The following is a 24,761-nucleotide window of genomic DNA, read 5'->3' as shown; positions in this document are numbered from 1 at the left end:
TCGTCGCGTTCGCTGGCTCACACCAAGAGGTTTGTAGCTTGACAGTGACTTCTGGGCTGTGCAATTCCATACTTACACGCTGGTACTCTCTGAAAGTATGACTAGGCACATGTCGAGGGGGTCCCAAACTAGGTGCACGTTGTTCGATACTATGCGGTGGTCGATGTCGACAATTAGGGTAGTTGATGGTACTCACACCGTTCGTCCCTATTTCTCAACGTACTTGGCACCCAGTGATTGTCCCGGTGCTCTCTTGGAACATGTCTTTTGGTTGACAGTGATCGATGATCAGCTAGTGTAAAGGTTTGATATGATTTTGCACAGCCATGAGCCTGCTCGACGACGGACGCTGGCCCTTGTATCATTAAATCACTCGGGTCCACCGTTTTAGGCCCAGGTAAACCCAACTGATCGCCTTTAATTCACATCCTAGCGTCCATACAGATGACCTCCGATGACTCCCGATCGTCAGCTCCCCGTCCCAGTCCGCAACCCACCAACGTTATGCGATACCCCCGACCTATCTCGGAACTCTTTGAAACGACGCTAACAACACTCAAGGAGGAGTCCAGACGGTATGTATCGTTTTGGAGTCCGTGTTGGAATACATCACCATAATAGCTGACTTTTAACGCGAAGGTGTATCCAAAACCTCTTAAATTACCGTGCTCCCCGTACCCACGCTCGGTTTCCTCGTGCTCAAAGCGCTGCTGTTCTCGTGCCGTTGTTCATCGGTCGTGCTGGGGATGTCTACGTTATATTGAGCAGGTTTGTCTTTTGCTTCGCGAGCTACACGGGCGGTCAATTGTAACTTGTACTCATCAATCACGCTGTTATACGACTTTGTGTAGACGATCGTCCGTTCTGCGTGAATATGCCGGTGACACTGCCTTGCCGGGAGGAAAGGTGGACCCTCGGGATGTCACTGTGGAGGATACGGCGGTACGGGTTTCTACCTTTTAGCCTCAATGGTCCTCTCATGTAATCTTGTAGAGGCGCGAAGCGTTCGAGGAGGTAATGCATAGGTGTCCTCATAATGCACAATATCACTGCTAATTGTGAGTGTGGGTTAGACCGGATTGCCTCAGGACCCGGAAAGGGTTCCACTTTTATGTGTCATGGAACCTTTCCTCGCCGGGAACCAGACTGTAGTCACTCCGTGGGTTACACTTGCACTAACAGTATACACCTGACCCAACCGCTTATGTCTCGCCCTAGTGTAGTCGTCCTCATCCTCGACAAGACACTTCAAGTGCGCAATCAATCCCTGCTTTTCACATGTTGTCATGCTTACGCTCTGTACCTGTCTCAGCCTAATCTGAATGAATCTGAAGTAACTTCGATCTTTGCACAACCTCTAGCTTCCTTCTTGCGAACCGATCGACCGTCGGCCGACTCGTCTAAACCTTACTACTCATACGTCGATATACCATGGAGTCAGGGCGGATCTATACGTGTTCATAGCTTCCTCACGGGGAGAGAAGCCGATGGCGTCAAACCCGTCTTTGGGCTCACGGCGTATGTTCCCTCTCGTTGTTCTTCGTTGGCTCGTCCATTTAATGTTTGGCTATTCCCATGACCACGGCTGGCCCTGTATTTTATGAACAGAAACATCCTCATCCGTGTAGTAACAGTCGGGTACGGACATGAACCAACGTTCCAAGTCCAACCACCGAACGCACCCACAATCGCCCAACAAATTGCATATGCTCTCCTGACCCCAAACAACCCCCTTCGTGTCGCCTGTGACCGAGAAGGCGTGGATGCTGATAAAACGGCTGCCCGCATTCTACGTCCATCGCCGGTTCTCAACGCCCCGCACATGGCTGAGTGGAAAAAGATTGGGTGGGATTGGAAGCGACTTATGGAAGGACCAGGAATAGCATTCGCACGTGACGCACCTGCTGTTAAGGCGCCGGTCAACGGGTTTGGTAGTACAGAGAATGGCAAGATTTCTGGAGGGTTCAGGGACGGCGTTCCAGAAGGGTTTCAGCGGCGAGTAGATGGTATTGCGAAACATGTCGAGAGTCGCGTGGAAAGCGAGAGTAACGAGGAGGGGAGGCTGAATGTCAAGATTGAACAATATAGGGAACGAGCTGCCGAGGGCAAGGCAGAGCCCGCAGAACACAGCGGCGATGCTGGAGACGCGCCGGATGCGGACGTACCTGATATGAAGAAACTTGAAGAGTACCTCGACAAGATCCGGGATATGGTGCAGAAGCGGAGGGAAGAACTGGTGGGTGACAAAGAGAAGTTGGCGAAAGCAAGGAAGGCGTATCCGAGAGTGATGAAGGAAGTCAAGAAGCAGTTTGGTGCGATGCGCACGGGTGATGGACAGATCAATCTTAATGCATTGATGGCAGTGATCCCCAAGGAGGACGTGGAGAGTACAGCGAGTGTGTTGGGCATTGGGAAGGAGGGGAGGAAACGAGGAAGTGACGGTAGCAAAGGGAGAGGAGAAGGCATCAGGAAAGGAAAAGAAGGTACACGGAAGGGACTCCAGGAAATGAAGAAACGTGTTGCAAAGGACGGAGATGGTCATAATCCGGAGCAGTTGATTCGCAAGAAGCGGGATGCTAAGCTTTGATGACATTGATCGGCGTTATACATACCTCCAGCTCTCCGTCTATGCTGCCGTGGAGTTGAACCTATTTCCTACCTTTCTGAGAGTTGATTTATTATGCATACCTTCTCTGTAGCTGCTTGATATCGGGGTCTACTAAAACTGTGTTCGTGATACTTCGTACCGAGACTCGGATGGCATGAATGTTTCGGGCCTAGCATATCAGGCAGTAGGTTTGAAAAGGTTGCATTCAGTTATCCATATCTACACCTACAATTCCATGCTATGATACAATGTGCATAGTTATTCAGAGATTGTTGCGGTGATGCTCGGGCTATCTTCTTCACCATTGCATACGTGTTTGGGGGTACCGTAGTGATGGAAAAGACTGTCTCGTCTCTCACCGTCCACGTCGATCATCTGGCGTGATTCGACGTGCATGACAATCCATACAGAATGCATCGGTTACTATCTCAATAAGGGGCCAACAGTAGATGGTTTACGCACCTCCGGCTGTGTAGTTTGTGATTGAGACACAATCGACTGATCAGGGGAAATAAGATAGACGTCGTGACGAAATAGCTCTCGCAAGAGCACTCACTTGATGAGTGCCAACACCCCCACAACTCAGTTCTTGCTCTAACGATCCATCGTATTTCCGTGCTCTGCGAGCATTCAGGCTGGATAACATGCAGTTCGTGTGTAGTTCTGAGAGTGGGATGTTGAATATTAGGTGGCTTGGAGGGGCATCGCTCGAGAAGCGTCATTGTAGCAGGTAAAGGGAAATACTTACATGCCAGAATTCTATAGACCAACTAAGTAAGTGTACTGCCCGTGTCATTGATTGCATTGGCGGAGAAACACAACTTACGATGGTCGTCAGGACTCCGGTCTGTACAGTCACTGGATTAACGGACGTCAGCAAATCTGAATCCGACTACATATTGCACGACTCACTCCTGAGGATGCGATTAATGATGCTGGTCAATGCAGGGTAAAAATGTTTGTATCTTCGCTACATGGTTTTAACGAGGAAACGCGACAAGAGACCAAGAATAAATATTTACCAGGTGCCATATGAGAGAAACGGCAATGATCATATCAGCGAGGACTGCCCCAACCAACCACATCGTAACCTCCACTGCAGGACGCGGCAACTCAGAAAGATTGGGGTTGACGGCAACGCGGATAGTGGCACCGGGTGAGCCTGTCAGGTTGACTAGGCTACATAGGATGACGGCCAACACAATGAACACCTTTTTGGTCATCATGTATACCCGCCATGCAAAGAAATGTTGCACCACCGCTCCAATCGTGCCCTTTCGCAGGTTATCACGGGGACTGGAGCAAAGAAAATGAAAGCGCACCGTCAAGACCGCATCCGTAATCGCGGAAGCCTTCGTTAAACTGGGGAATATAAGAATATCACGTACCAGTTGCAAATGCTGCCAAGAGAAGTTAGTTAGCCTAGTTTTCATGGAAAAATCAGGGACTGACCCCAGCTGGCCCTCAGAAGGTTCGCCTCATCACCTACATCCCAAATATGCATCTACTTGAGCTCGTTGTGTGAACGCTAACAAGAAGGCACACCGAAATGAGAGACCAGAGCATCATAGATATAATAAATACTGATGATACAGTTGAACATATCTGCGATGTACAAAATCACTACACTGGGTTTTGTGAAAATGAGCGCATTATATAGGAAACAGGAAATGGGGCTGACAGCATCTTGAGCCAAGGTCTATCTCTATACGCAAAAAAAAAAAAGTCGTTGAGGGGTTGCACGAGATAAGTTCTAAATCTGACACGCACTTTTTATACGCGGTGAAGTATAAGTACACTTGGGTGGTGAGGACACCATACAAGAAGATGTTGACGGTCAGCCCGATAAAGAATGGCCCTTGGCTACAGGGAGAGACATAAGTTGCCAACCAGTCGCTGCTCACAACAGCTTACATGTTTTGTGCTGGACTTCCTGCCATGGCCCGAGTGGAGGGCAACCCGTCTGAATCGAAGAGAGGAACTCTATCACTGATGGTGAATTCGGATAATGTGCCAACCAGTAGTACTCCGAGTCGTCCGTGACCATAACAATGTCAGATTGTTGATCCCATTGGACTCAGGTCACATGAAACTACATCAGTAAGAGCCAGTTCGGAAACCGGTGTACAACCCATTGCCAACACATGTGTTGGTTAACATGCCCAGGATGCTCCATGAACTACAAGGCAGAGTTTCAACCTTCCTTCCAACTATACAATGATGATCACTTGTTGATATGATGACCTCAAACCCATTATTGCTCATATTGCTTCTGCTATGCTTTGCATTGTACATGTTGCTGGACTCCTTGTTCTTTTAGAATCAGATCAGGAGCCAGAAATGATGAGTAGTCACAAGTGGACCAATTCAGAGACTCATGCTCTCCTTGACTACCTCATTGAACACTGGTTGGAACAAGGTGATACAGGCAACTTCAAATCAAGTGTATTTTCTAGTGCCACTGCTGTGATTGCTCCACCTAACTTGCCCTGCACAAGAACTGCTCAGCAGATTCAAAATAAATGGCAATGGGTAAGCACATCCTCCTCACACTGATAGCCTTGACTGATATCATTATTAGTTGAAAGGGATCTATAATTCCATTGAAGGCTTCATTCAATGCTCTGGGTCTGGCTCATGGGATGAACATTTTGGTGCCAATATCATCACACCAGCTGAAGAGAATGTATGGAATAGCTATGTTGCAACCAATGTACATTGTCCCCTATCATTGAGCATATCAGTTCATCTAACATGAATACATTGGAGTGGATGATGTATCCTGCCCTATAAAAATATGGGATGGCCATTTTACACAAAGATGGCACAGATCACCCCATCAGGAGGGGCACAAGGTGCTAATGTGTATGCACCATCAGAGGCCCCCTCATCCAACTGGCCCCCAAATTGGCTCAAGGATGAAGATCAAGAAATGTGGCCAGGTAACTTTGATGAGCCTTCCAACAGTAACATTGGTGGCATGAACCCAGCTCCTGATCCCTTGTATATTGACTTCATGGCTGAATTTCCCACATTTTTTCCCAACCCTTTGCACCCCAATCCACTGATTCCATCTGCATTGCCCAGTGTCTCAGCACCCATTGTGGTCCTGACTCAGGGGGTGGGCACACTGTCAGCCAGCATCCCAGCATACCCTCCCTTCCCAATGAAGGGGCTGGGCACATCTTCAGGGAGTGTCAGTAGGACTGGTAAGGGGAGATGCACATTTTCTTCTGGGCCCTATCCAACTTCATACACTTCTACCCTGCCCCCATCATGTAAACCATCTTGTGGGTCTGGTCAGTTGTCTGCCCGGTCCTTTGGTCCTCCTAGGAATCAACAGCCAATTCCACCCAAACTCTCAGCTGGGACCACAGTGTTTGGTCTGACTAGTGCTGTCAACCACATGACTGATCTCCTCAGTTTGATATACCATGACAGTGCAAATGCAAGTGCTGCCTCACCTGCCCCTGCCCCTGCCCCCACCATCCAGCATGGAGCTGCTGCACCAGTTCTGTTGACCACCTTTCCAAGGCATTGACCCTTCTGTCCACTGAGGACTCCTTGCTACTGGTTGAGGTAGGTGCATTTATGGTGCACACTGTTACTGCAGATGAGAAGAAGGCAATGATGTATGCATCCATCACAAATACCACTCTTTGTCAAGCCATTGCTAACCAAGAGTATCAACAATCAATTGCTGGTCATCTGTGGGAAGGTGGTGTTGATCAGGGGGGACCACTTTGAATTACAATGTAGCTGCATATACTTTCCATACCAACATGTACCTCTTTCATTTGTTGTTGTAATTCATGCTGTTTTGGATGACTTATCAAGAGTAATTGCTGGAATTAAGTCTTCACATTAAAAAAATGTACATGGAAGGGCAGTAGTTCCTAGGTATATTCCCCACCACTTACTCATCCTCAGTGCCATCCACATCCATGTCAGACTCATATTCAAGGAGCTCCATGTGTCCCACTGCCTCTCTCTCCCTCAGGATGGCCTGGTAATCAATCCACATTGCCTCAGCAATTTGATCGCACAATGTGTGTGCCTCTGGATGTTCTCCATTGCATTCCAGTACACTGGGCCCCTCCAACCCATTGCCACCTTGCACACCTGCATCAAATGGAGCACCAAAGTCTTCTGGAAGTTCACCTTCAAGTGGATTATGGATGTGGATGAAATTATGAAGGGCACAAAGTGCTGCTGGCAGCTGTGCTTGTGTCTGGAGATCAAATGGTGGAACTAGTGAAAGGATACGAAAACAACACTTTATGACACCAAAAATATGTTCAATAACATTGTGGGCCAATGCATGCCACAAGTTGAACAATTCTTGCTTGTTTGTGGGCCTGCAGTTTTCATCAGTAGGATGGTCAGGGGATCATAAGTGTGATTACTTACCTTATGCTAGCATACACCATGGTATGGAACAAGCAACATTCAGTCTGCAGGAAATCTGGCATCTGCAAGCAAAAACTTTCCTTCAGGAATCCTCAAGTCATGTGTGATCACATATTCATAGACATGGGTGTCTGCTGCACTGCCCTCCCAGCCTGTAAGAGAGTATATAAACCATAAGTTGGAATCACATGCAAAGAGACAGTTTTGGGAAACATATCCCTTGCAGTTCTGGTAGTTCAAATGTACATAGGTGGGGGGAGATGCATGGATATGGCTTCCATCAATGGCACCAATAGTGTTGTGGAAGTATGGCCAGAATTTTGGGTTGTTTTGGATTTTTGAAGGAACAGTATCACCAGCTGGAAATTGAATGTAGTCCATATAAAAAGGTTGTGTTGCAAGTGTGGTGAGTATCATATAGAAATAACTGGAAACTCCATGCAGTAGTTACATTGGAGGAGCATTAAATACATGCCATGAAATCATATCATTCGATCATTGAAAGTGCTCCCCTACATGCCTGAATGGCAGGCCAGTGACACATGTATACAGGAATATTGTGAGTTGTTCCTCGAGAGAAGTGAACCTTGAATTCTTGAGTCCAAGCTGCTGCAAAGCGATGATAAGCTGCTGGAAAACCTCCATGTGCAACCCAAGTTTGCAACGAATGCATTCTGGGTGACCAGCAAGCAGTTCCAGCACTTGGTCTTCACCAGACAGGTGGGAGGTGTGGTATGGCTGAGGTTCTTGCCCAAGATCTGATTTGAGGAGATGTGTGACTGCACAGAGAACAATGCTGAGGACCAATGCAATATACTTTACCAGACAATGGCATTGTTCTAGGCTGAGAGGGCACATGTAGGGTTACATACTGTAGTACATGCTGATTGATTATCACTATCAGCAGCCTGGCACAGATTATGGCTCTGACTAAATTTTGGCATGCACTGTTAGACTCAAGCGAGCCAACATGAGTTGGTAATGCTTGACGATGCTCTACACCAGTTTTTGAACTGGCTCTAAAGCTAAGCATTCAAAAACCTGGGTTTTCAAGCACTTAATGTTCGCCAGTGTTTGCTGAGCATTCAAAAACTGTCTAATGTGCATGCTGTAATTTGGCAGAATTTACTGATGTGAGTCATCAAATTTCAAAATTTCACATGTAGACCTTCAAGATCTTGATCCAGACATTGCTAATTGGGGGTAGTAGAAAGTCTGTCTGCAAAATTAACCAAGGGGAGTGCCAGTCCATACCAACCTCTGTTTGGAAGTGACAATCATATATTTAAGGGAGAATGTGAAAAAATTGCCAATACTCAATGACTATTTCATGTATTTTGCTAATTTCACTAAGTGACAGATATCAAGTACTGCAGCTCTTCTGATTTTCCACACAATTCCACATCAGGAACCTGCCAATCATTCAACAAAATGCCTCTTAAATTTATCCTATCAACACAGTGTTTGAAGTGCCAGTGGCCCCCCAGGTGTACAGACAGGTAAGGCCAGTGGCATGCCACTGGCTGTTTTCCAAATTAGGAAGGCACATTGTAGATGTTCACACAGGTTGTTTTGATAATACATCAGGAAATTAACACTTTACTATTTTTGACCTTTTTGTGACTTTTTTTTTTGACTTTTTTGTGACTATTGTGACTATTTGTGACTTTTTGGGAAGGAACCTACTATCTGTACTTTGTTTTTGACCATATACAGCATTTTGAAGAATGAAAAGAGAACAGAATCTATTGAGACAACTAAGTGATGATATATCTAAGCCAAGAAGACTAGAAAATGTCTGAAAATTCAGAGATATTGAGCCATTGGTGTGATGCACACTGTCTGAGAGAAAAATCACAATATCTCTTTGGAACCTCCATCAATTTGAATGTATGTGGTATCTACTGAAAGCTATGAATTAGGTGGTTTGAACAAGACCAAAATCAGCAAGAAAAGTGCAGCCATGCCTGCAGGACATGGGTAATGATAGTAGATTCCTTCCCAAAAAGTCACACTAGTCCCAAAAAGTCAAAAATAGTAAAGTGTTATGTTCCTGATGTAGATAGCTACCCTTTGACACATTCCCTCACCATGAGCGCAGCTTCAAGTAACTGGGGATGGTAGTGGGTGTATTTTGAAGAACACCCAGGTGTTTCGACGAGAGCAGAGGCAGCCTATGCCAATATTAGGGAAAAAAGAACCAAGGTTATGTGTCAACTCTGCAAGATTGTGAGAATCATTGATGAGCAGCAGTGAGATTGTGTTGCCCACCAGCAGGGAAATTTACCCAGTGTATGAACTCAAGATTAGATTGTTGAATGGAGTAGGTTTTTCACTTTTATCTTCTTTTTTTTCATGTAATAATAGATATGCAATTAACTTAAATCTTGGACAGTGTGGGCTTATGGGAAGGGCCATAGTCAGGACCCCAGGTGTCTGTGGATACAGGGGCATACAGAGACCATGGTCATACACCTACAGAATTGTGAGAGGCAACCAGAGGAAGTCTGTAGACACGCAGAGCAGCAAGCTGTTGACCAAGGCTGGATTCAGCCAACTTCTGCATTTATGCAGCCAGTACAGGGTGCTCTTCCATCAAGCCAAAATCCAATTATTAGTGTGCATATGCCTGCACACCCTGGTAATGCCCAGTCATCTCCAAGTCCCCTGATCCCTTTCCTGCCATCACTCTAGGTTCCACCCTCAGTGGGCAATCCATCTTCTTCATCACTGTCACCTGTTATTGACCCAGCTCTTTTGTCTTCTGCTGGTTCTGGGACTCCCTACTCCCCTGCTCCTTTCCCTGGTATGAGCCCTGTGCCAACATTGGTACAGCTGCCCTCAACTGTTACATCTCATTCTGACACTCCAACATTGGAGGTCCTACCTGTGCTCCCAGTCTTGAAACATCAACGTGTTTCATCACAGCATCTTCCATCTGGAACTCCTCCCCCAACTCCTGGGGTTATGCAGTGGTCTTCTGCTCACCAGGAGCATTTTGAGCATCACATGGCCAACATCACTGCTTCCTGTGGTTTCCCTTTCAACTGGGTGGAGAATCAAGCAGTTAGGGATTTTCTGGATGACCTCCTACCATATGCATCCCATCTCTCCAGTTACCAGCTGACAAATCATGTTATACCTCAGCAGGTCAACTATTATCAACAGGCTGCTAAGGATGCAAGTAAGGGGTGTCAGGGTACTTTGCAGACTGATGGTTGGACTGGGATAAACTTTCACCATTTGGTTGCATTCATGATCACTACAGTGAGGCATAAGATGAGGAAATCAAATTATTACTGCACAAGTACAGGGACTGGACATACCTATTACTGTAGGCCCATACTGTCAAGGTTATGGATGTCACTGCTGAGCACTTGAAGATGCTTGTCAAGGATGTGATTAAGGATGTTAGGGAGGATTGGGGAGTGGAGATAGTGGCAGTTACATCAGATGCATCTGGTGAATATAGAGCTGCCTGAAAAATGCTGGTTGAAGAGTTTCCTTGGCTTGTAGCTCCTGACTGCTATGCCCATCAGGTATGTTTTTGATTACTGTATAAATAGTTTCCTGCTGACATTTAATAGATCAACCTTGTAGTTGGAGACTACTTCAAAGTTTCACAGGTCCAAACCTTCCTGACTACCACCAAGAAAGCCACTGAGCTTATCACCTGGATAAGAAGTAAAACACAGGTGCAGGCTATACTGAGGGATATCCAGACCGGAGTCAATCTTGTCGACCCTTCAGCTTCTCATAAAGTTCTTGGAGTTATTTGAGCAGCCATCACATGTTGGACTGCACACTATCTTGCTTATTGTCAACTTCTTGACTTGCTTTATGCCTTGCAGATTCTTGCAAGACATGAAAGGGAGAGGGGAATTGGAGGGAATAAATGTCATATTGTTGTTGGGGATGCTGCATCATGTAGAAAGGCAGAAGAGATGTTGGGGGTTATTGAAGATTCACTCTTCTGGCATACTCTTGCCAAGCAAGTGTTTCTATCAAATTTCTTTCTTTTGTAGGAATGATGATTTATATGCAAAACAGAATTGTGTCACATATACAGCCACTGGCATTGGCTGCAAATTTCACACAAGCTACACATTGTCAGTTGGATGAGGTTTTAATCATGTTTGGCTTTTTGACATTGAAGTATGAGGAGTTATTGGGAGCTTCATCTGGAGAGGACACAGTCATGGTCTCAGCAATCATAGACAGCTTGGAGAAATGCTGGAGCAAGAGTGACCAAGATGTGTTCATTGCAGCTGTCATCCTCAACCCCATGTACAAGATGAGGCCATTTGCAAAAATCCACAAATTTACCCATGCTGGCATATATATGCTGCTGATCAAACTTTGGAAGTGTTTCTACTGTGGTGCTGAGCCTCCTGCCCAGCTTCAGCAAGAAATGATGGACTATTTGCAAGGTAGTGGTGACTATGAAGGAATGGACACTTGGGTTCAATCTACAGTTCAAATATCTATCACCAATGTAAGTATCACTTCAGGAATTTTTATCAGTTTGACAGTGGCTGACATATGTCTGGTGGCATTTAGCACCAACATCCTGATCCTATCCAGATGTATGAGAGTGTGTCATTCCCTGATCAGCAACCTTCCCCCTTACAGAAGTTGGCACAATGAATATTTTCCATTTGTGCCAACTCTGCTTCTTGTGAATGCCTATTCAGCAGATTTGGACTTATTCTCACATGCCTTCACTCTCAACTTGGCCTCAAGAACCTTGTAAATCTAGCCCAACTATCTCTTCACCTTAGGGATGAATACTCTCAATCAGGGAGGGCCATTGACAGGTTGCAGCATAAATGAAAAATCATTCCTGATCTCCCTGCAGCAATTCCTCCCTCCACTGTACAACCCCAGTCCACCCAGTCAGGTACTGACAGTTCTGAGGAGTCTTCCAGTGATCCTGGGGATCAAACCTTATCCAGCTCAGGTGCTGAAAGTGGAGAGCCAGAATCTTTTGCTGAAATTGTGGATGTCCTTGGCCAATGGTCAGATGCAGATGATGAGGGTGATGTTGATTTCACTTCTCCATTTGAGAAGGAAACAATCTCTTCACTCTTCAACTTTCAGGAAAAAAGCTGGGTGGAGATGACAGAGAGAATTGGTCTTAGGACCCTGGATGAAGAATTGGAGTTGTATGAATTAATTGAACTTGATGCAGAGGGTGAAGATGATGAGCAAGAATTTGATAGCATGATGAGCAATACTGTGTAAATGTAACTCTGTCTACTTTGTTTGATAAAAAATGATACAGAACTTGTCTGATGATCCATTGAATGGGTGCTAATCAGCTAGCTCACATTTATGCAAGCCACAGAAGTCCCATAGATAACTTTGGATAGTACAAAAATTGATAGGGAACTTTGATTCTTCACCTTGAATCTGCTGCTGGACAGCACAGGATATGGGTGAATCCAGACCTACAATTTTTATCTTCACTATTCACAACTTTTCCATCATTCTTTCTTCTCAAAATTTTCATGGTACCAGTCCTAAGGGTAATCTTGTTACCACAAAAAATTAGACCACAAATCATTGAGTTGTTGTTGTGCTATTCGTGAGTTTTACAAGCACCAGGTGAAGCATAGTACAATATTTGTTTTGTTTACTGCCATGTCATGTGACCCTCACCCAATCAGAACGTGGTATTTACCGCCACCGCCATGGTTGTGGTCTGTGGCTCCGCCATGCCTGGCTTTCTGGCGAGCCACTGGCACTTCGAACACTGTATCAACATCACGCCAACTGTCATCGCGGCAGCATTATGGGTAGCCATGGTAGTCAGAAACCCAGGACAGCGATGGCCTAGCAACTATACGCTCTTGTCACGGTACGTGTATGGTTTTCTCCCTTCCATCACAGTCCGGTTTTCTTTTTCCTTTCTCTTTTCTTGATACACAATACGTGTCAAACATTCGCTTTCCCCGCGGTAAGAAGACTCACCTAAAATTCTCCCTTGGACACACTCCATCACTCTATCTATACCAGCCTGTCGTTGACACTGGTACATTCTTTTATCATTCCACTCGTTCATCTCAATTACACACTTCTACATGTCAATCAGCACGGTATATCTTGCAAACTAGCGGCAGGAGTGAAGGCAGAATCGCAAATCTGGATGCAGCTTCCAATCGTTCCTGACAATTCAGCAACACAGGATCAACTTGAAATCTGAAGATGCCCATGCAACACAAGTCGATATCTCATCGTCGCATTCTGTCACTTAATCCTCGCGAACCCTCCCCTGATAGTCTCACTGGGGTCGTTGGCTCGCTCTTGGGCTCTCTTCTTGGCGGATCCTCTGGCAGTAGCAGTAGTAGCGGTAACAGTGGGGGAAGCTCTAGTAGTGCATCGGCTACTCCGACCGCAACGGCCAGCAGCGGGAGCTCAGGCGGGAGTAGCAGTGGTGGGGGCAGTAGTAGTGGTTCTGAGAATGGCAACGATTCAAATGGCGGCAACGGCAACGGCAACGGCAACGGCAACGGTGGAAAGGGGAAATCCAGCGGCAGTGTTGGCAGTGGAGGAAGTTCGAGCGGGTCATCGAGTGCTGTAGGGAGTGGAACATCAGCGACGCCACCAGCCAATGCTGGGGAAGGCCCTGCCCCTCTCAGTCCTAGCGTATTGAACGGCGATTCAGTCCCAAGCAGCTCGCTGTCCGGTTCTGCAGCCTCTGCGATGGTTACTCTACCGGCAAGCCCTGAGGGTAGCGCCCTGGGCAATAGTAGTTCCACCCAGTTCACTTCCGGTGGACCTCCCCCATCGAATGTGGGAGAACCGCCATCAGTTGGCTCCAGTTTGCCCAGTTCTGGCGGTTCCTATGGTTCGTCTAGCTCTGGGACAGGTGCCACTGGTATCGGTGGCTTAGAGTCGACTGCCACTCCAACCTTTGGTACTAGTGCGGGGGGAACGCAAAACGCACTGTCCTCTGGTGCCATCACTGGCATAGTTATCGCATCTTTGGTTTTCCTGCTTACACTCGCTCTGGTACTTGTCCGTCGTCGTGCTGTAGCTCGTCGCGCTCAACGTTTCAAATGGTGGCTCGCCAACAATGCCAACTCTCACAGCTTCTCGTTCGTTGGTGTTAGCAGTCATTCGTCTGATGATTCCACAGGACGGAGTGCTGGTAACAGGGCTAGTGCTCGAAGTTCCTCTGCCACTAACTTTGACCACAGGATTGCTTTATCGACTTGCGTCCCCTACCACCCAGCTGGACATACCCGAGCTTCCACCCATGGCTGAGGTTCGGGACCGTAACCGCGTCCTAATATCTACGGGCGTCGAAGCCACTCGGAGGGAGCCCTTCGCTAGCATGATGAGCAACGGCAGTAACGGTAGTGGACAGTATCTCATCACCGCAACAGACCACAGTGGTGATGCCGGAGCCCCCTCCCCCATGTCCGTCCGTCCGTTCACACCTTCTAAGACCTTCTCCTTCCCGAAGCCTCCACTACTGTCGTCGTCCACCGTAATATCGGCTCGTCAGGGGGTTGGCTCACCTAGCGCGTCAACAGCAACGCTCGTCCAGCTCAGCCCACCACCCCTAGCATTCTACCGTGAGCTGGCGTCGCCTCCTCCAATTAGCGACACTGCAGCCGGCCTTCCATCTGTGCCTGTGATTGTCATGAATCCATTCGAGGACCCAGTGCCAGCCTTCTCTGACACAGAAACGATACGCCGTCCGTTCGCGCCAAATGTGGAGGATGAACTCCTTGTATCACTCGGAGATGTCGTACGGATCTTCCAGGTCTTCGATGATGGATGGGCCTTGGTGGAGAGGATCAGCGTCAATGCCGTCGTGGCTGGCAACCCTCACAGCCAGCAGCGACGAGGCTTGATGCCAGTGGACTGTTTCAGAGAGACGGGACAGGAGTTACCCCACTTCCTTGCACAAAAGAGGTTGAGCGATTATGCGACTCCACACGGGATACAGGCTGCTTTTTAAGATTTGTTTTGTGCGAGACCACGTGTGTGAATGCTACATAGAGCTCGTGGGTGCCATTTCCACTTTCTTTCGTATGAGTGCCAACATTGGAGTTGCAAGGTTTACTGCCCACGTTGCTCATTTTGCTCGCGAATGTGGAGAAGTCTGCACGTCTGTCATATACCCACCTTTTCTTTGTTGTCGCCTGTTCTTTTCTGTTGCTCTTTGCTTGGAGGAAGAACTACCGTTCTCTATCATCTGTTTGCAATCAGTACCATCGTGGTCATGGTCCATGTTGTCCTAACTCTGACGGGCCCGTTCGATTTCCCTCAGAGTCTTTTCCTATGCTCCTACGTTTTATTCTTTGCTGGTGCCGCGATGATAACGATCCAGTACTTGGGTTGATGTTAGCTACTCGTGTAGTAGTCAGCATGAAATCTGCGATTGATGATTGGCCGAAGCGGAAACCGACCCGATCCGACCCCCCAGGCCTTGTCATTGAGCTTGACACAGTAAACACCTGCTTGTGGCACATCTCACTCCCTCACACACACGATCGGTATCATGCAGGGCATTCTATCAACAAAGTACTCAATGGCCGCCGTTGCATGGACGTACGCACTACGCTTGTCTTCACGGTCGTTCGCATCGAGCGCTGCCAGGTGGCAGGCAGTGGCTGCGGAGAAACCGGTGTTGCAGAAAGAGTTCAAGATTTACCGTTGGGTGAGTGATGCGTCGCGTATTCAGGTGACTTGAAACTCAGAGAGCGTTGTACATACAGAACCCGGATGAATCAGACAAGAAACCTATGTTACAGTCTTACACCATTGATCTCAATCAAACAGGGCCAATGGTAGGCCACCACCCTCTCCTGGTCTGCCCCGTCGTGACTCGCTCAACCGTCGCAATAGGTCTTGGATGCACTCATTAAAGTAAAAAACGAGATCGACCCCACACTCACTTTCCGCCGTTCCTGCCGAGAGGGCATTTGTAGATCCTTGTGCAATGAACATCAACGGGCAGAACACCCTCGCTTGCTTATGCCGGATTGACAGAGATGCCAGCAAGGATGTCAAGATTTACCCGCTCCCTCATAGTACGTTGCCCTTGCCACTGTTCTCTACGACCGTTCTAATGCCCAGTTTCCTACCTCCGTTCTGTCCTTCCGCTCATGTGTTAATTCCACCTTCCAAACATTTAGTGTACATCGTCAAAGATCTCGTCCCGGACCTCACTCTCTTTTACAAACAATACAAATCCATCAAACCATACCTCCGAAACGACAATCCTCCTGCTCAGGGAGAGTTTTTGCAAAGTCCCGAAGAACGCAAGAAACTTGACGGCCTTTACGAATGTATCTTGTGCGCCTGCTGCTCTACGTCTTGCCCGTCGTATTGGTGGAACCAAGATGAGTAGCCTTGGCCCTGCGACGCTTGATGCAAGCGTATAGATGGATTGCGGATTCGAGGGTTTGTTTCGTCGCTGTAGACTCCGTCGAAAGAAGTGCTCATCCATCGATTTGGTCTATTTTCTGTTTGCAGGACTCGTATGGACGTCGAGCGCAAAGAAGTCCTACAGAACGAAATGAGCCTTTATCGCTGCCATACCATCTTCAACTGTACGTCCTCTTTACTAATTATTTCCATGGCAGTTCACACGACTCGATCAATAGGTGCGCGTACTTGCCCAAAGGGCCTCAACCCCGCCGAGGCCATTGCGAAGATCAAGCTCGAGCTCGCAGCGGAGTAGCAACAATTATGATGTCGCGTTTATCGTGCCCTGTTCTAGTGTCTTACGTTCACGCGGGTACTACGTTTAGGTAAAGCTGTATCAATGTGGATACGTTCTAGTACATAGTGGAGAAAGTGGAATATTTATTTTCTCATTCATAACGGCTACACTACACGATAGATTTGAGGAGTACTGACCATTCGCATCAACGCACCAGTCCTACTGGCGGAGCTCGTATGGCATCTACCGAGGCGCGATCCGCAGCGAGTCGGTGCCCGGCTAACCTCCCCCTGCAATAGTGCTGGAAACTGGATGCGTCCCAGCACCTGAAACTATTAGTCCAATAATGAGACCAACTGGTCTCGAGTGCCCAAGACTTGATATCTTGACGTAAAAATAGCGCGTTCACATCCTCACTCCCCAGCCTCTTCCCCCTTGTGCTTCTTTGCTGGTCTCTCCAGTTCCTCTGAAGAGGCACTCGACGGTGACGCAACGACACTCGGTGTGATATAGCACCCCAATGACTTACTCCAAGTATACTCATGTGATAGTACCTTGGTCAACGTGTGGAATGCTGCCACGGATGCAAACGGGACGTTAGTGCGGGGATCGAGGTAGCGCGCAGGGAGGCCCGTAATGGGACACGTTCGCACTGGTCGAGCTGTATGAAGCAAATGAATCAGTGATTATCGTGCACGTCCGTCCCATCGATGAGTAAAACACGACGACAAAAATGGTGATGTGGAGAGTAGGAAAAGACGTACAGAGTGGACGGTTTTTGCCAGTGTACACGCGTAGATCCCCCCATGAAACGTGATCTCCAAACATGGAGGACATGGTATCTACCCAGAGGGGTTTCTTTGCCGACGGTGTTTGCGCGAGTTCGTGCATGACGTAGTTCCTGCACACGTCTGTCATGCGGTCCTCGGACAGCAGTTGTGGCGGTGCACTCGAGGCGGGGCATTGGAGGGATGGCGGCAGTAAAGTCGTCGATGGTGTAGGTGCCGATAAAATGGCTACATTAGTTCCTGGTGGTTGCGGTGCAGATGACGAATTCGGTGAGAGAGCACTTGCAATATTTGATGTCAGCTCGTTGCTCGCAGGAGGATCTTCCGCAACAGGTGGGACGTAACTGACGAACGGCCCCCCAGTAACACAGACAGGAGATTGAACCGCCACGCCAGTTGGATAAGTAACACTATAGTATGGCAAATAGGCCCTCGGTGGTAATTCGAGCTGAACCGTTTCTTTTATTTGTTCTTTCCTACTGATCCAGCGTAACACGGGACCGGTAATCGACTGACGTACCACACGAGCACGAGCACGCTTCTCTTCTTCAAGCCGGAGGTAATTCCGATGTTCGAGAATATTTCCTTCTTCCGTATCCAGTGCTCGTGCAATGAGTTCGTCTTGAGTGGGCATGCTCGTGGTAATCTTTTGCTTCTTTGGCAAGGCAGCCTGACCAGGTATTGAGTCCAATCGTCCCCGGTAACAAAACGGTGTGTACCTTCTTCTCTTCAGCATCTTTGATGCGACTTGCGGTCGCCGTGGTACTCAAAACCGTATGTCGCCTTTGGCTCTGTCTCTTGACGCCTGTCCTGCCTGACGTGGTGCCCTCGGTGACTTTCGCCGTCTCCGCATTGACGACTGGTTCCAGCAATATACGGCGTCTTGATTTTTGTGTCGAAGACCGGGAAACGGAGACTGCGGCCTCGGGGTTGAATGTAGCACGTTGGCGGGCATGAGCCAATGCTGTTGCTTTCTCGACCCTTGTTCGAGCAGCCTTTGATGTAGTGAGCATTGATATGTGATAATGAAAGAGATATGGAATTGCCTGGCGCTCGCGTCTGTCTGCCTCAAGTACTTCCTTGTCTCCAGTGTGGTCCTCCTGGGCAGCTTCTTCATCGGTGCTCATAAAATCCGACTCAAATACGTCCTCCTCCTCTATGGATTGTACAATGAAGTTCACAGGTGTCGAACCTATTCATGTGCGTACCTTTATCGTTGATGAAATCGGTGTCCTCTTCTACATCTGCAGCTTCCTCGATTGCGAGTTCTGCCAGCGCGAGTTCCATCCTGGATGTTGTGAGATCGGACGACGGGTGGGGTAAAAAACATTACCTGTTGCCAGCGGTGCTCCGCTTTGGTCTGCGGGAACTGAGATTTTCTTCCGCCATGACTTGCCAAGTGGACTATTAGGCCCGCTCAAAGTTGAGCAGTGTTCGCACCGAGCGACGCACCAGACGCACCGCATGGGCCACACCGCGACTTGGAATCCCTTTCTGGCTAAATATGGTAACTTATGTAAACGTGTGTACTGATCATTTCACCAGTTTTGCAAAATCCAAATACAGTATCTCATCACTATACAACCACATGAGTATATAATACAACAAGTGCATGAGTACATACATATAGGACAATGCATAAAGAAATTTCTGATATAAACAATACATACACAGTGCGCCATACTTCGCACGAGAAATTCGCAGTGGCAGTGAGGCCCACCTACCCAATCCAGTGGATGGACATGACATGCATTGCTACATATATTGATACTCCTAACCACAAAAATGTAACCCTAGCCTCGGGTTTTCTGAATATTTTTCCTGGTCAGCAGGTTGTGCCACTGTGGCTGACATTGTTTACAGATGTTTTCTTGCAGCCCCCGCTGGGAGCAGCGGAAGGGCTGTGAAGGAGCCTGGGGTGAACAGTGCCTCAAAGTTTGCATTGCCATCCTCTTGCATAAGGTGCTTCCTCCTGTGGCATCCAGGGAAAAGGAAGGGCCCAGGAGTGATGGAATGAACACTGTAGATAGGAGCCATAGTGGAGAACTCAATGCCATGCTTACTGCACCTGCACATTCTGCAACCAACCTGGGCTATAGAATGTTGCATATACCACAGCAGCCAACCCATATGGCATGGCCTTCACAACACCAGTCATTACATCTACCAGCCCCCCCCCTCCATGCACCCCCTTGGATGGCCTACCCACAGTACCATCCAGGACATTTGCAAGCCCCCCAGCAAAAATTACCAGATAATCCCCACCATGCACTTACTGCAGTGGTGGGCCACCCACAGCACCAGCTTGATCCTAGGTCCTCAGCTGCCCAGCAGGGGACTTCAACTCATAGTAGATCTTCTGCAACAGGTGGTATCCCAGCACATTTTTTACATAGCTTTAATTTAAATGAAGAGGGATAAGTTTGTAGTTCCCATAAATTTGTAATGTATATTCATCTCTCCATCTGTGCACATGATGTGACAACTTGGTGCAGTATGTGCATTCAAATTTTCAACACTGTGGCAAGCCTTGACTTGTGCCACCACTTCCTGTCACTGCCATGCACACATGACCAAGCTTGCTTTCATGGTATCAAATGCTCTCAGAGGGAAATTTGAGCCAGCAACAAAATGAAACAAATTCTCAAAGTCAAGCCACTGGCAAGTCCTCTGATGCTGGCTTCTGTCCCATCACATCCTGGGACAATCTGGATGATGAACACTCCCAATCTCTCTCCTCATCAGTTGGTAGTAGGCATCCATGTTCTGACTCTGCAGAAGACCAAGAGGAAGTGAAATGCCATCGCCTCTTTGCAGATCAGGTCTGTAAAGACAAGGGTTTGCCTGAAGGATCCCTGGCAATGTTTTCAGAGGTATGTTACAACTCTCATAAGTCTTGAAAAGTCATCATTAACTGCCATACAGCTTGAAGATCCAAAGCTCATGATGATCAGTCTCATGGGTACATTGATTGCCTCCTCTGAGGCACAACAGCAGGTGAAGGTGCACAAATACATTGGATCTCAAGACTATGAGTCTGTCATGAAAGACTGCCTGCAAATTTGTCTCACTGCTCCAAACCTAACAGCTTATGTCAGTGGTTTGGCAGACCGGGTCTTTGTAAGTTTTTATTTGTATTTATCCCGCATCACCAATTTGAGGAGCAGGCTTGTGCCAAGCACCACCCATCAATTTTCAATTTACCATCATCAGCTTTCCAGAATGCAGAACTTTCCAATAAGATCAGTGTCTTCATCAAGGAGAATTTGACAATGCAGCAGAGCATCATGAAGCAAAAGGTCAGGTCTAGATCCAACCAGAACAATTCTTTACACTGACTGCGCACATGTGCTAGATCTCTAATAGCATTACAAACAAAGCAAATATCTCAGTTCTCACAAGGTCGCTGATGGGCCCAGGTCCTGAAATCACCAAAGCTCCTTGGGCAAGGTTTGCTTTTCTGGTATGTGTCCCCCTTTTTGAGCATACATATACTGACCTGCAATGTTCCCCAGCACTCCTGCTTCATCAACTTTCAAATGGTCATTGAAGAATCCAAGGCAGTGAGGGAAGCTGTAGGTGATGAGGGCATGAATGATGAAGAACAACTGGACACTGAGTGCACCTGGAACATGACCAACTTCTGGAAATATGTCAACTGTCTTGTGCAAGAGATCATAAAGGAAGCTCATAATGAAGGTACACCAGTGGAATGTCAAAGATTCATAAACATATTTGCACCTTTTAATATTCTACTTTCCGGACCCTGCCCCAGGGTCCGCATGAAACCTGCCTTATATGGAAGGTTTCCTGCATGAAACCTGCACAGCCACTGAATGAAACCTCACAGCCACTGAATGAAACCTACACAGCCACTGAATGAAACCTACACAGCCACTGAATGAAACCTCACAGCCACTGCATGCAACCTCTTAGTGAGTGAATGAAACCTACACAGCCACTGAATGAAACCTCACAGCCACTGCATGCAACCTCTTAGTGAGTGAATGAAACCTACACAGCCACTGCATGCAACCTCACAGCCACTGAATGAAACCTCACAGCCACTGAATGAAACCTACACAGCCACTGAATGAAACCTACATAGCCACTGAATGAAACCTCTTAGTGAGTGAATGAAACCTACACAGCCACTGCATGCAACCTCTTAGTGAGTGAATGAAACCTACACAGCCACTGCATGCAACCTCTTAGTGAGTGAATGAAACCTACACAGCCACTGAATGAAACCTCACAGCCACTGAATGAAACCTACACAGCCACTGAATGAAACCTCACAGCCACTGAATGAAACCTACACAGCCACTGAATGAAACCTACACAGCCACTGAATGAAACCTCACAGCCACTGAATGAAACCTACACAGCCACTGAATGAAACCTCACAGCCACTGAATGAAACCTACACAGCCACTGAATGAAACCTACACAGCCACTGCATGCAACCTCTTAGTGAGTGAATGAAACCTCACAGCCACTGAATGAAACCTACACAGCCACTGCATGCAACCACCATATAAGGAAATAAATACACAGGGACCAGAAAGTTGGTGAAGGGAAGCAGCACAGCCACTAAGAATGCAAAAAATAAGCGACCGGTTGCTTATCTGGAGACAAGATGACTAGCAAGTAATTAGCAAAAAAAAGTGGAGTTAGCAATGACCACTGACTACCAAATAGCAAAAAAAAATAGGTGAGCAGTTGCTTATTTGGAACAGTGGACTATGAAAGGATGTAGTAGTGAGCATGCACCTACTGACTACCGACTGACTTGAATATGACTAGCAAAAAATGAGGGACTGGTTGGTTATCTGGACACAAGATGACTAGCAAGTAATTAGCAAAAAAGGGGAGTTAGCAAGAACCACTGACTACTGATGAGGGACTAGGAAAATAAGGGACCGGTTGGTTATTTGGATTGAAGATGAGTAGTGAGTTGATTAGCAAAAAAAGTGGACTAGCTACGAAGGGATGTAGTAGTAACTACTGACTGACTAGGGACTGACTTGAATATGACTAGCAAAAATAAGGGACTGGTTGGTTATCTGGAGTGGTAAGACAGACTAGTAGTTTGTATGATGAGTAGAGATTAGAGATTAGTGAGTTGGTGAGAGAAGTAGGAAAAGTAATGGGGAGTGAACTGGGATGAAAATGGCAGTAGAAAAGCTGGAGATAATGGGCATTAAAAGGCTGGTAAATAAGGCAGAGATAACGGCCATGAAAACCCCAGTAAATAATGTGGAGATAACCCAGGTGAAAACGCTGGTAAATAACCCGTCGATAACCCGCGTGAAAACCCCGGTAAATAACCCGTCGATAACCCGCGTGAAAACCCCGGTAAATAATGTGGAAATAACGCCGTGGACACCCCGCGAGTGAGAATAATGGTAGTGAGGGTAGATTAGTTGGTAATAGGAATAATAGTGTAGTGTGGGATGAAATTGGTGGTAGTAGTGGTGGTGGTGGTGGTATTAAGAGTAATAGTAATGGTAGTGTAGTTGGTAGGAATAGGGTAGTGTGGGATGATTTGAGTAGTAGTAGTAGTAGTAGTGTAAGTAGTGGTAGTGGTGGTGGCAGTAGGAGTGGTAGTAATGGTAGTGGTAATAGGAATAGGGTAGTGTGGTTGGTAATGAGTGGTGGTGGGGGTAATGGTAGTGTAGTGTGGGAAGAAAATTGAGGTAGTAGTGTAAGTAGTGTAGGTAGTGTAGGGTGGGAAGAAAATTGTGGTAGAGAAAGTAGGGTAGTTGGTAATAGGAGTAGTGGTGGTAATGGAAATAAGAATGTGGTGTAGATGGAAAAAAGAAAAGTTGGTAGTAGGAATAGGAATAGAGTAGGGAGTGAAGAAAAGAGAGGTAGTAGTGGTGTTGTAGGTAATAGGAATAGGGTAGTGTGTGAGAATGTAAGTAGTAGTGATAGTAATGGTAGTGTAGTTGGTAATAAGGAAGTGATAATGTGGGAGGAAAAGAGTAGTAGTAGTGGTGGTGGTGGTGGTGGTGTAGGTAGAATTGGTAGGGTAGTTGAGAATAAGAGAGTAGTGTAGTTGGAAATGTGTTGTGTGGTTGGTAGAGTTGGTAGTAGGAATAGGGTAGTGTAGGGGGAAATGGGAGGTGTTGTAAGTAGGGTAAGTAGGGTAGTGTTGGTAGTGATTGATAGTAGTAGTGTAGGTTGTGTAGTTGGTAGGAATGATAGGATAGTGTAGGATTGGGAGAGTAGTAGTAGTAGTGTAAGTGATGTAGGGTAGTTGGTAATAGGAGAATAGAGTATGGAGTAGATGGAAAAAAGAAAAGTTGGTAGTAGGATTAGGAATAGGGTAGAGTAGGTGTTGTAAGTAGGGTAGTGTGTGATAGGTAGGTGGAGTAGTTGGTATGGATGGGAATAGGAATAGGAATAGGAATAGGGTAGTGTAGGTAATAGGAATAGGAATAGGAATAGGGTAGTGTAGGTAATAGGAATAGGAATAGGAATAGGGTAGGTAGTGTAGGTAATAGGAATAGAATTAGGAATAGGGTAGTGTAGGTAATAGGAATAGGAATAGGAGTGATAGTGTAGTAAGATTGGGTGGTAGAGTTGGTAGTAGGAATAGGGTAGGATAAGTGGTAGGAGTAGGGTAGGTAGTAGGGTAGGTAGTGGGATGGGTAGTAGGATAGGTGGTAGGATAGGTAGTAGGATAGGTGGTAGGATAGGTAGTAGGATAGGTGGTAGGATAGGTAGTTGGAGTAGGGTTAGGGGGAATAGGATAGGTAGTTGGAGTAGGGTTAGGGGGAATAGGATAGGTGGTAGGATAGGTAGTTGGAGTAGGATTAGGGGGAATAGGATAGGTAGTTGGAGTAGGATTAGGGGGAATAGGATAGGTGGTAGGATAGGTAGTAGGATTAGGATTAGGATAGGTAGTAGGATAGGTAGTAGGATTAGGATTAGGATAGGTAGTAGGATAGGTAGTAGGATTAGGATTAGGATAGGTAGTAGGATTAGGAGTAGAGGGAGGTAATGTAGTTGTGATAGGATTAGGGGGAGATAAGTGTAGTAGGGGATTATGTAGGAGAGATAGGGGTTGATTATGTAAGATTTAGGTTAGGTTAGGGTTAGGTTAGGTTAGGTTAGGGTTAGGTTAGGGTTAGGTTAGGGTTAGGTTAGGGTTAGGTTAGGGTTAGGTTAGGGTTAGGTTAGGGTTAGGTTAGGGTTAGGTTAGGGTTAGGTTAGGGTTAGGTTAGGGTTAGGTTAGGTTAGGTTAGGGTTAGGTTAGGTTAGGTTA

General features: G+C 46.9%; 7 protein-coding genes across 7 annotated transcripts; 5 read left to right on the top strand and 2 right to left on the bottom strand.

The window, feature by feature from the left end:
- The first annotated feature begins 220 nt into the window (after nucleotides 1-220).
- Nucleotides 221-2,812, top strand: F5J12DRAFT_553099 (uncharacterized protein). Its single transcript, XM_051740035.1, has 9 exons — nucleotides 221-575; nucleotides 640-768; nucleotides 852-942; nucleotides 994-1,014; nucleotides 1,074-1,159; nucleotides 1,219-1,252; nucleotides 1,313-1,518; nucleotides 1,609-2,312; nucleotides 2,364-2,812. Exons 1-9 carry the CDS (start codon nucleotides 445-447, stop codon nucleotides 2,585-2,587), a joined length of 1,626 nt encoding a protein of 541 aa, XP_051594666.1. The 5' UTR covers nucleotides 221-444; the 3' UTR covers nucleotides 2,588-2,812.
- On the bottom strand, nucleotides 2,813-4,709 carry F5J12DRAFT_972267 (uncharacterized protein). The gene is made up of 8 exons (XM_051750110.1): nucleotides 4,523-4,709; nucleotides 4,352-4,471; nucleotides 4,154-4,236; nucleotides 4,057-4,093; nucleotides 3,631-3,904; nucleotides 3,521-3,578; nucleotides 3,376-3,466; nucleotides 2,813-3,315 (listed from the first exon to the last, which is right to left on the bottom strand). Exons 1-8 carry the CDS (start codon nucleotides 4,546-4,548, stop codon nucleotides 3,111-3,113), a joined length of 894 nt encoding a protein of 297 aa, XP_051594665.1. The 5' UTR covers nucleotides 4,549-4,709; the 3' UTR covers nucleotides 2,813-3,110.
- Nucleotides 4,710-9,481: 4,772 nt separating this feature from the next.
- F5J12DRAFT_972244 (uncharacterized protein) lies at nucleotides 9,482-12,262 on the top strand (the record flags this gene model as incomplete). Its single annotated transcript, XM_051750109.1, has 9 exons — nucleotides 9,482-9,637; nucleotides 9,713-10,285; nucleotides 10,357-10,480; nucleotides 10,535-10,557; nucleotides 10,606-10,779; nucleotides 10,870-11,013; nucleotides 11,088-11,513; nucleotides 11,579-11,612; nucleotides 11,877-12,262. 9 exons carry the CDS (start codon nucleotides 9,482-9,484, stop codon nucleotides 12,260-12,262), a joined length of 2,040 nt encoding a protein of 679 aa, XP_051594664.1.
- Nucleotides 12,263-14,061: 1,799 nt separating this feature from the next.
- Nucleotides 14,062-15,427, top strand: F5J12DRAFT_866582 (uncharacterized protein). The gene is made up of 3 exons (XM_051747047.1): nucleotides 14,062-14,168; nucleotides 14,219-15,033; nucleotides 15,087-15,427. The coding sequence occupies exon 2, from the start codon at nucleotides 14,280-14,282 to the stop codon at nucleotides 14,988-14,990; it is 711 nt and encodes a 236-aa protein (XP_051594663.1). The 5' UTR covers nucleotides 14,062-14,168; nucleotides 14,219-14,279; the 3' UTR covers nucleotides 14,991-15,033; nucleotides 15,087-15,427.
- A 28-nt stretch (nucleotides 15,428-15,455) lies between these two features.
- On the top strand, nucleotides 15,456-16,833 carry F5J12DRAFT_922942 (iron-sulphar subunit protein of succinate dehydrogenase). The gene is made up of 7 exons (XM_051749333.1): nucleotides 15,456-15,692; nucleotides 15,751-15,822; nucleotides 15,881-15,938; nucleotides 15,964-16,065; nucleotides 16,171-16,381; nucleotides 16,511-16,587; nucleotides 16,642-16,833. The coding sequence occupies exons 1-7, from the start codon at nucleotides 15,534-15,536 to the stop codon at nucleotides 16,716-16,718; spliced, it is 756 nt and encodes a 251-aa protein (XP_051594662.1). The 5' UTR covers nucleotides 15,456-15,533; the 3' UTR covers nucleotides 16,719-16,833.
- F5J12DRAFT_922941 (YL1 nuclear protein-domain-containing protein) lies at nucleotides 16,818-19,525 on the bottom strand (the record flags this gene model as incomplete). The annotated part of the gene is made up of 6 exons (XM_051749332.1): nucleotides 16,818-17,361; nucleotides 17,465-18,158; nucleotides 18,208-18,644; nucleotides 18,697-18,776; nucleotides 18,822-18,867; nucleotides 19,510-19,525. 6 exons carry the CDS (start codon nucleotides 19,523-19,525, stop codon nucleotides 17,114-17,116), a joined length of 1,521 nt encoding a protein of 506 aa, XP_051594661.1. The 3' UTR covers nucleotides 16,818-17,113.
- A 560-nt stretch (nucleotides 19,526-20,085) lies between these two features.
- Nucleotides 20,086-21,274, top strand: F5J12DRAFT_898454 (uncharacterized protein; the record flags this gene model as incomplete). Its single annotated transcript, XM_051748112.1, has 6 exons — nucleotides 20,086-20,361; nucleotides 20,414-20,608; nucleotides 20,710-20,787; nucleotides 20,844-20,951; nucleotides 21,004-21,187; nucleotides 21,264-21,274. The coding sequence occupies 6 exons, from the start codon at nucleotides 20,086-20,088 to the stop codon at nucleotides 21,272-21,274; spliced, it is 852 nt and encodes a 283-aa protein (XP_051594660.1).
- Between the last annotated feature and the right edge of the window lie 3,487 nt (nucleotides 21,275-24,761).

Source organism: Pisolithus orientalis (genome assembly GCF_024613125.1).
Source record: "Pisolithus orientalis strain OTSU chromosome Unknown F5J12scaffold_82, whole genome shotgun sequence".
NCBI lineage: Eukaryota > Fungi > Basidiomycota > Agaricomycetes > Boletales > Pisolithaceae > Pisolithus > Pisolithus orientalis.
The sequence above is the reverse complement of the archived record's forward strand: the minus strand, read 5'-3'. Positions and strand labels throughout refer to the sequence as shown.

What these genes read in the sequence shown, in the direction of transcription:
- F5J12DRAFT_922942 (XM_051749333.1), top strand. Translation starts at nt 15,534, where the DNA reads ATGCAGGGCATTCTATCAACAAAGTACTCAATGGCCGCCGTTGCATGG. An exon ending in AGTTCAAGATTTACCGTTGG is followed by an intron (nt 15,693 to 15,750) that starts GTGAGTGATGCG and finishes TTGTACATACAG; the next exon opens with AACCCGGATGAATCAGACAA. An exon ending in TATTGGTGGAACCAAGATGA is followed by an intron (nt 16,382 to 16,510) that starts GTAGCCTTGGCC and finishes TTCTGTTTGCAG; the next exon opens with GACTCGTATGGACGTCGAGC.
- F5J12DRAFT_553099 (XM_051740035.1), top strand. Translation starts at nt 445, where the DNA reads ATGACCTCCGATGACTCCCGATCGTCAGCTCCCCGTCCCAGTCCGCAA. An exon ending in TCACTGTGGAGGATACGGCG is followed by an intron (nt 943 to 993) that starts GTACGGGTTTCT and finishes GTAATCTTGTAG; the next exon opens with AGGCGCGAAGCGTTCGAGGA. An exon ending in GGAAGTCAAGAAGCAGTTTG is followed by an intron (nt 2,313 to 2,363) that starts GTGCGATGCGCA and finishes CATTGATGGCAG; the next exon opens with TGATCCCCAAGGAGGACGTG.
- F5J12DRAFT_866582 (XM_051747047.1), top strand. Translation starts at nt 14,280, where the DNA reads ATGGCTGAGGTTCGGGACCGTAACCGCGTCCTAATATCTACGGGCGTC.
- F5J12DRAFT_972267 (XM_051750110.1), bottom strand. Translation starts at nt 4,548, where the DNA reads ATGGCAGGAAGTCCAGCACAAAACAT. An exon ending in TGCTCTGGTCTCTCATTTCG is followed by an intron (nt 4,094 to 4,153) that starts GTGTGCCTTCTT and finishes TTTGGGATGTAG; the next exon opens with GTGATGAGGCGAACCTTCTG. An exon ending in GCAGTACACTTACTTAGTTG is followed by an intron (nt 3,316 to 3,375) that starts GTCTATAGAATT and finishes ACGCTTCTCGAG; the next exon opens with CGATGCCCCTCCAAGCCACC.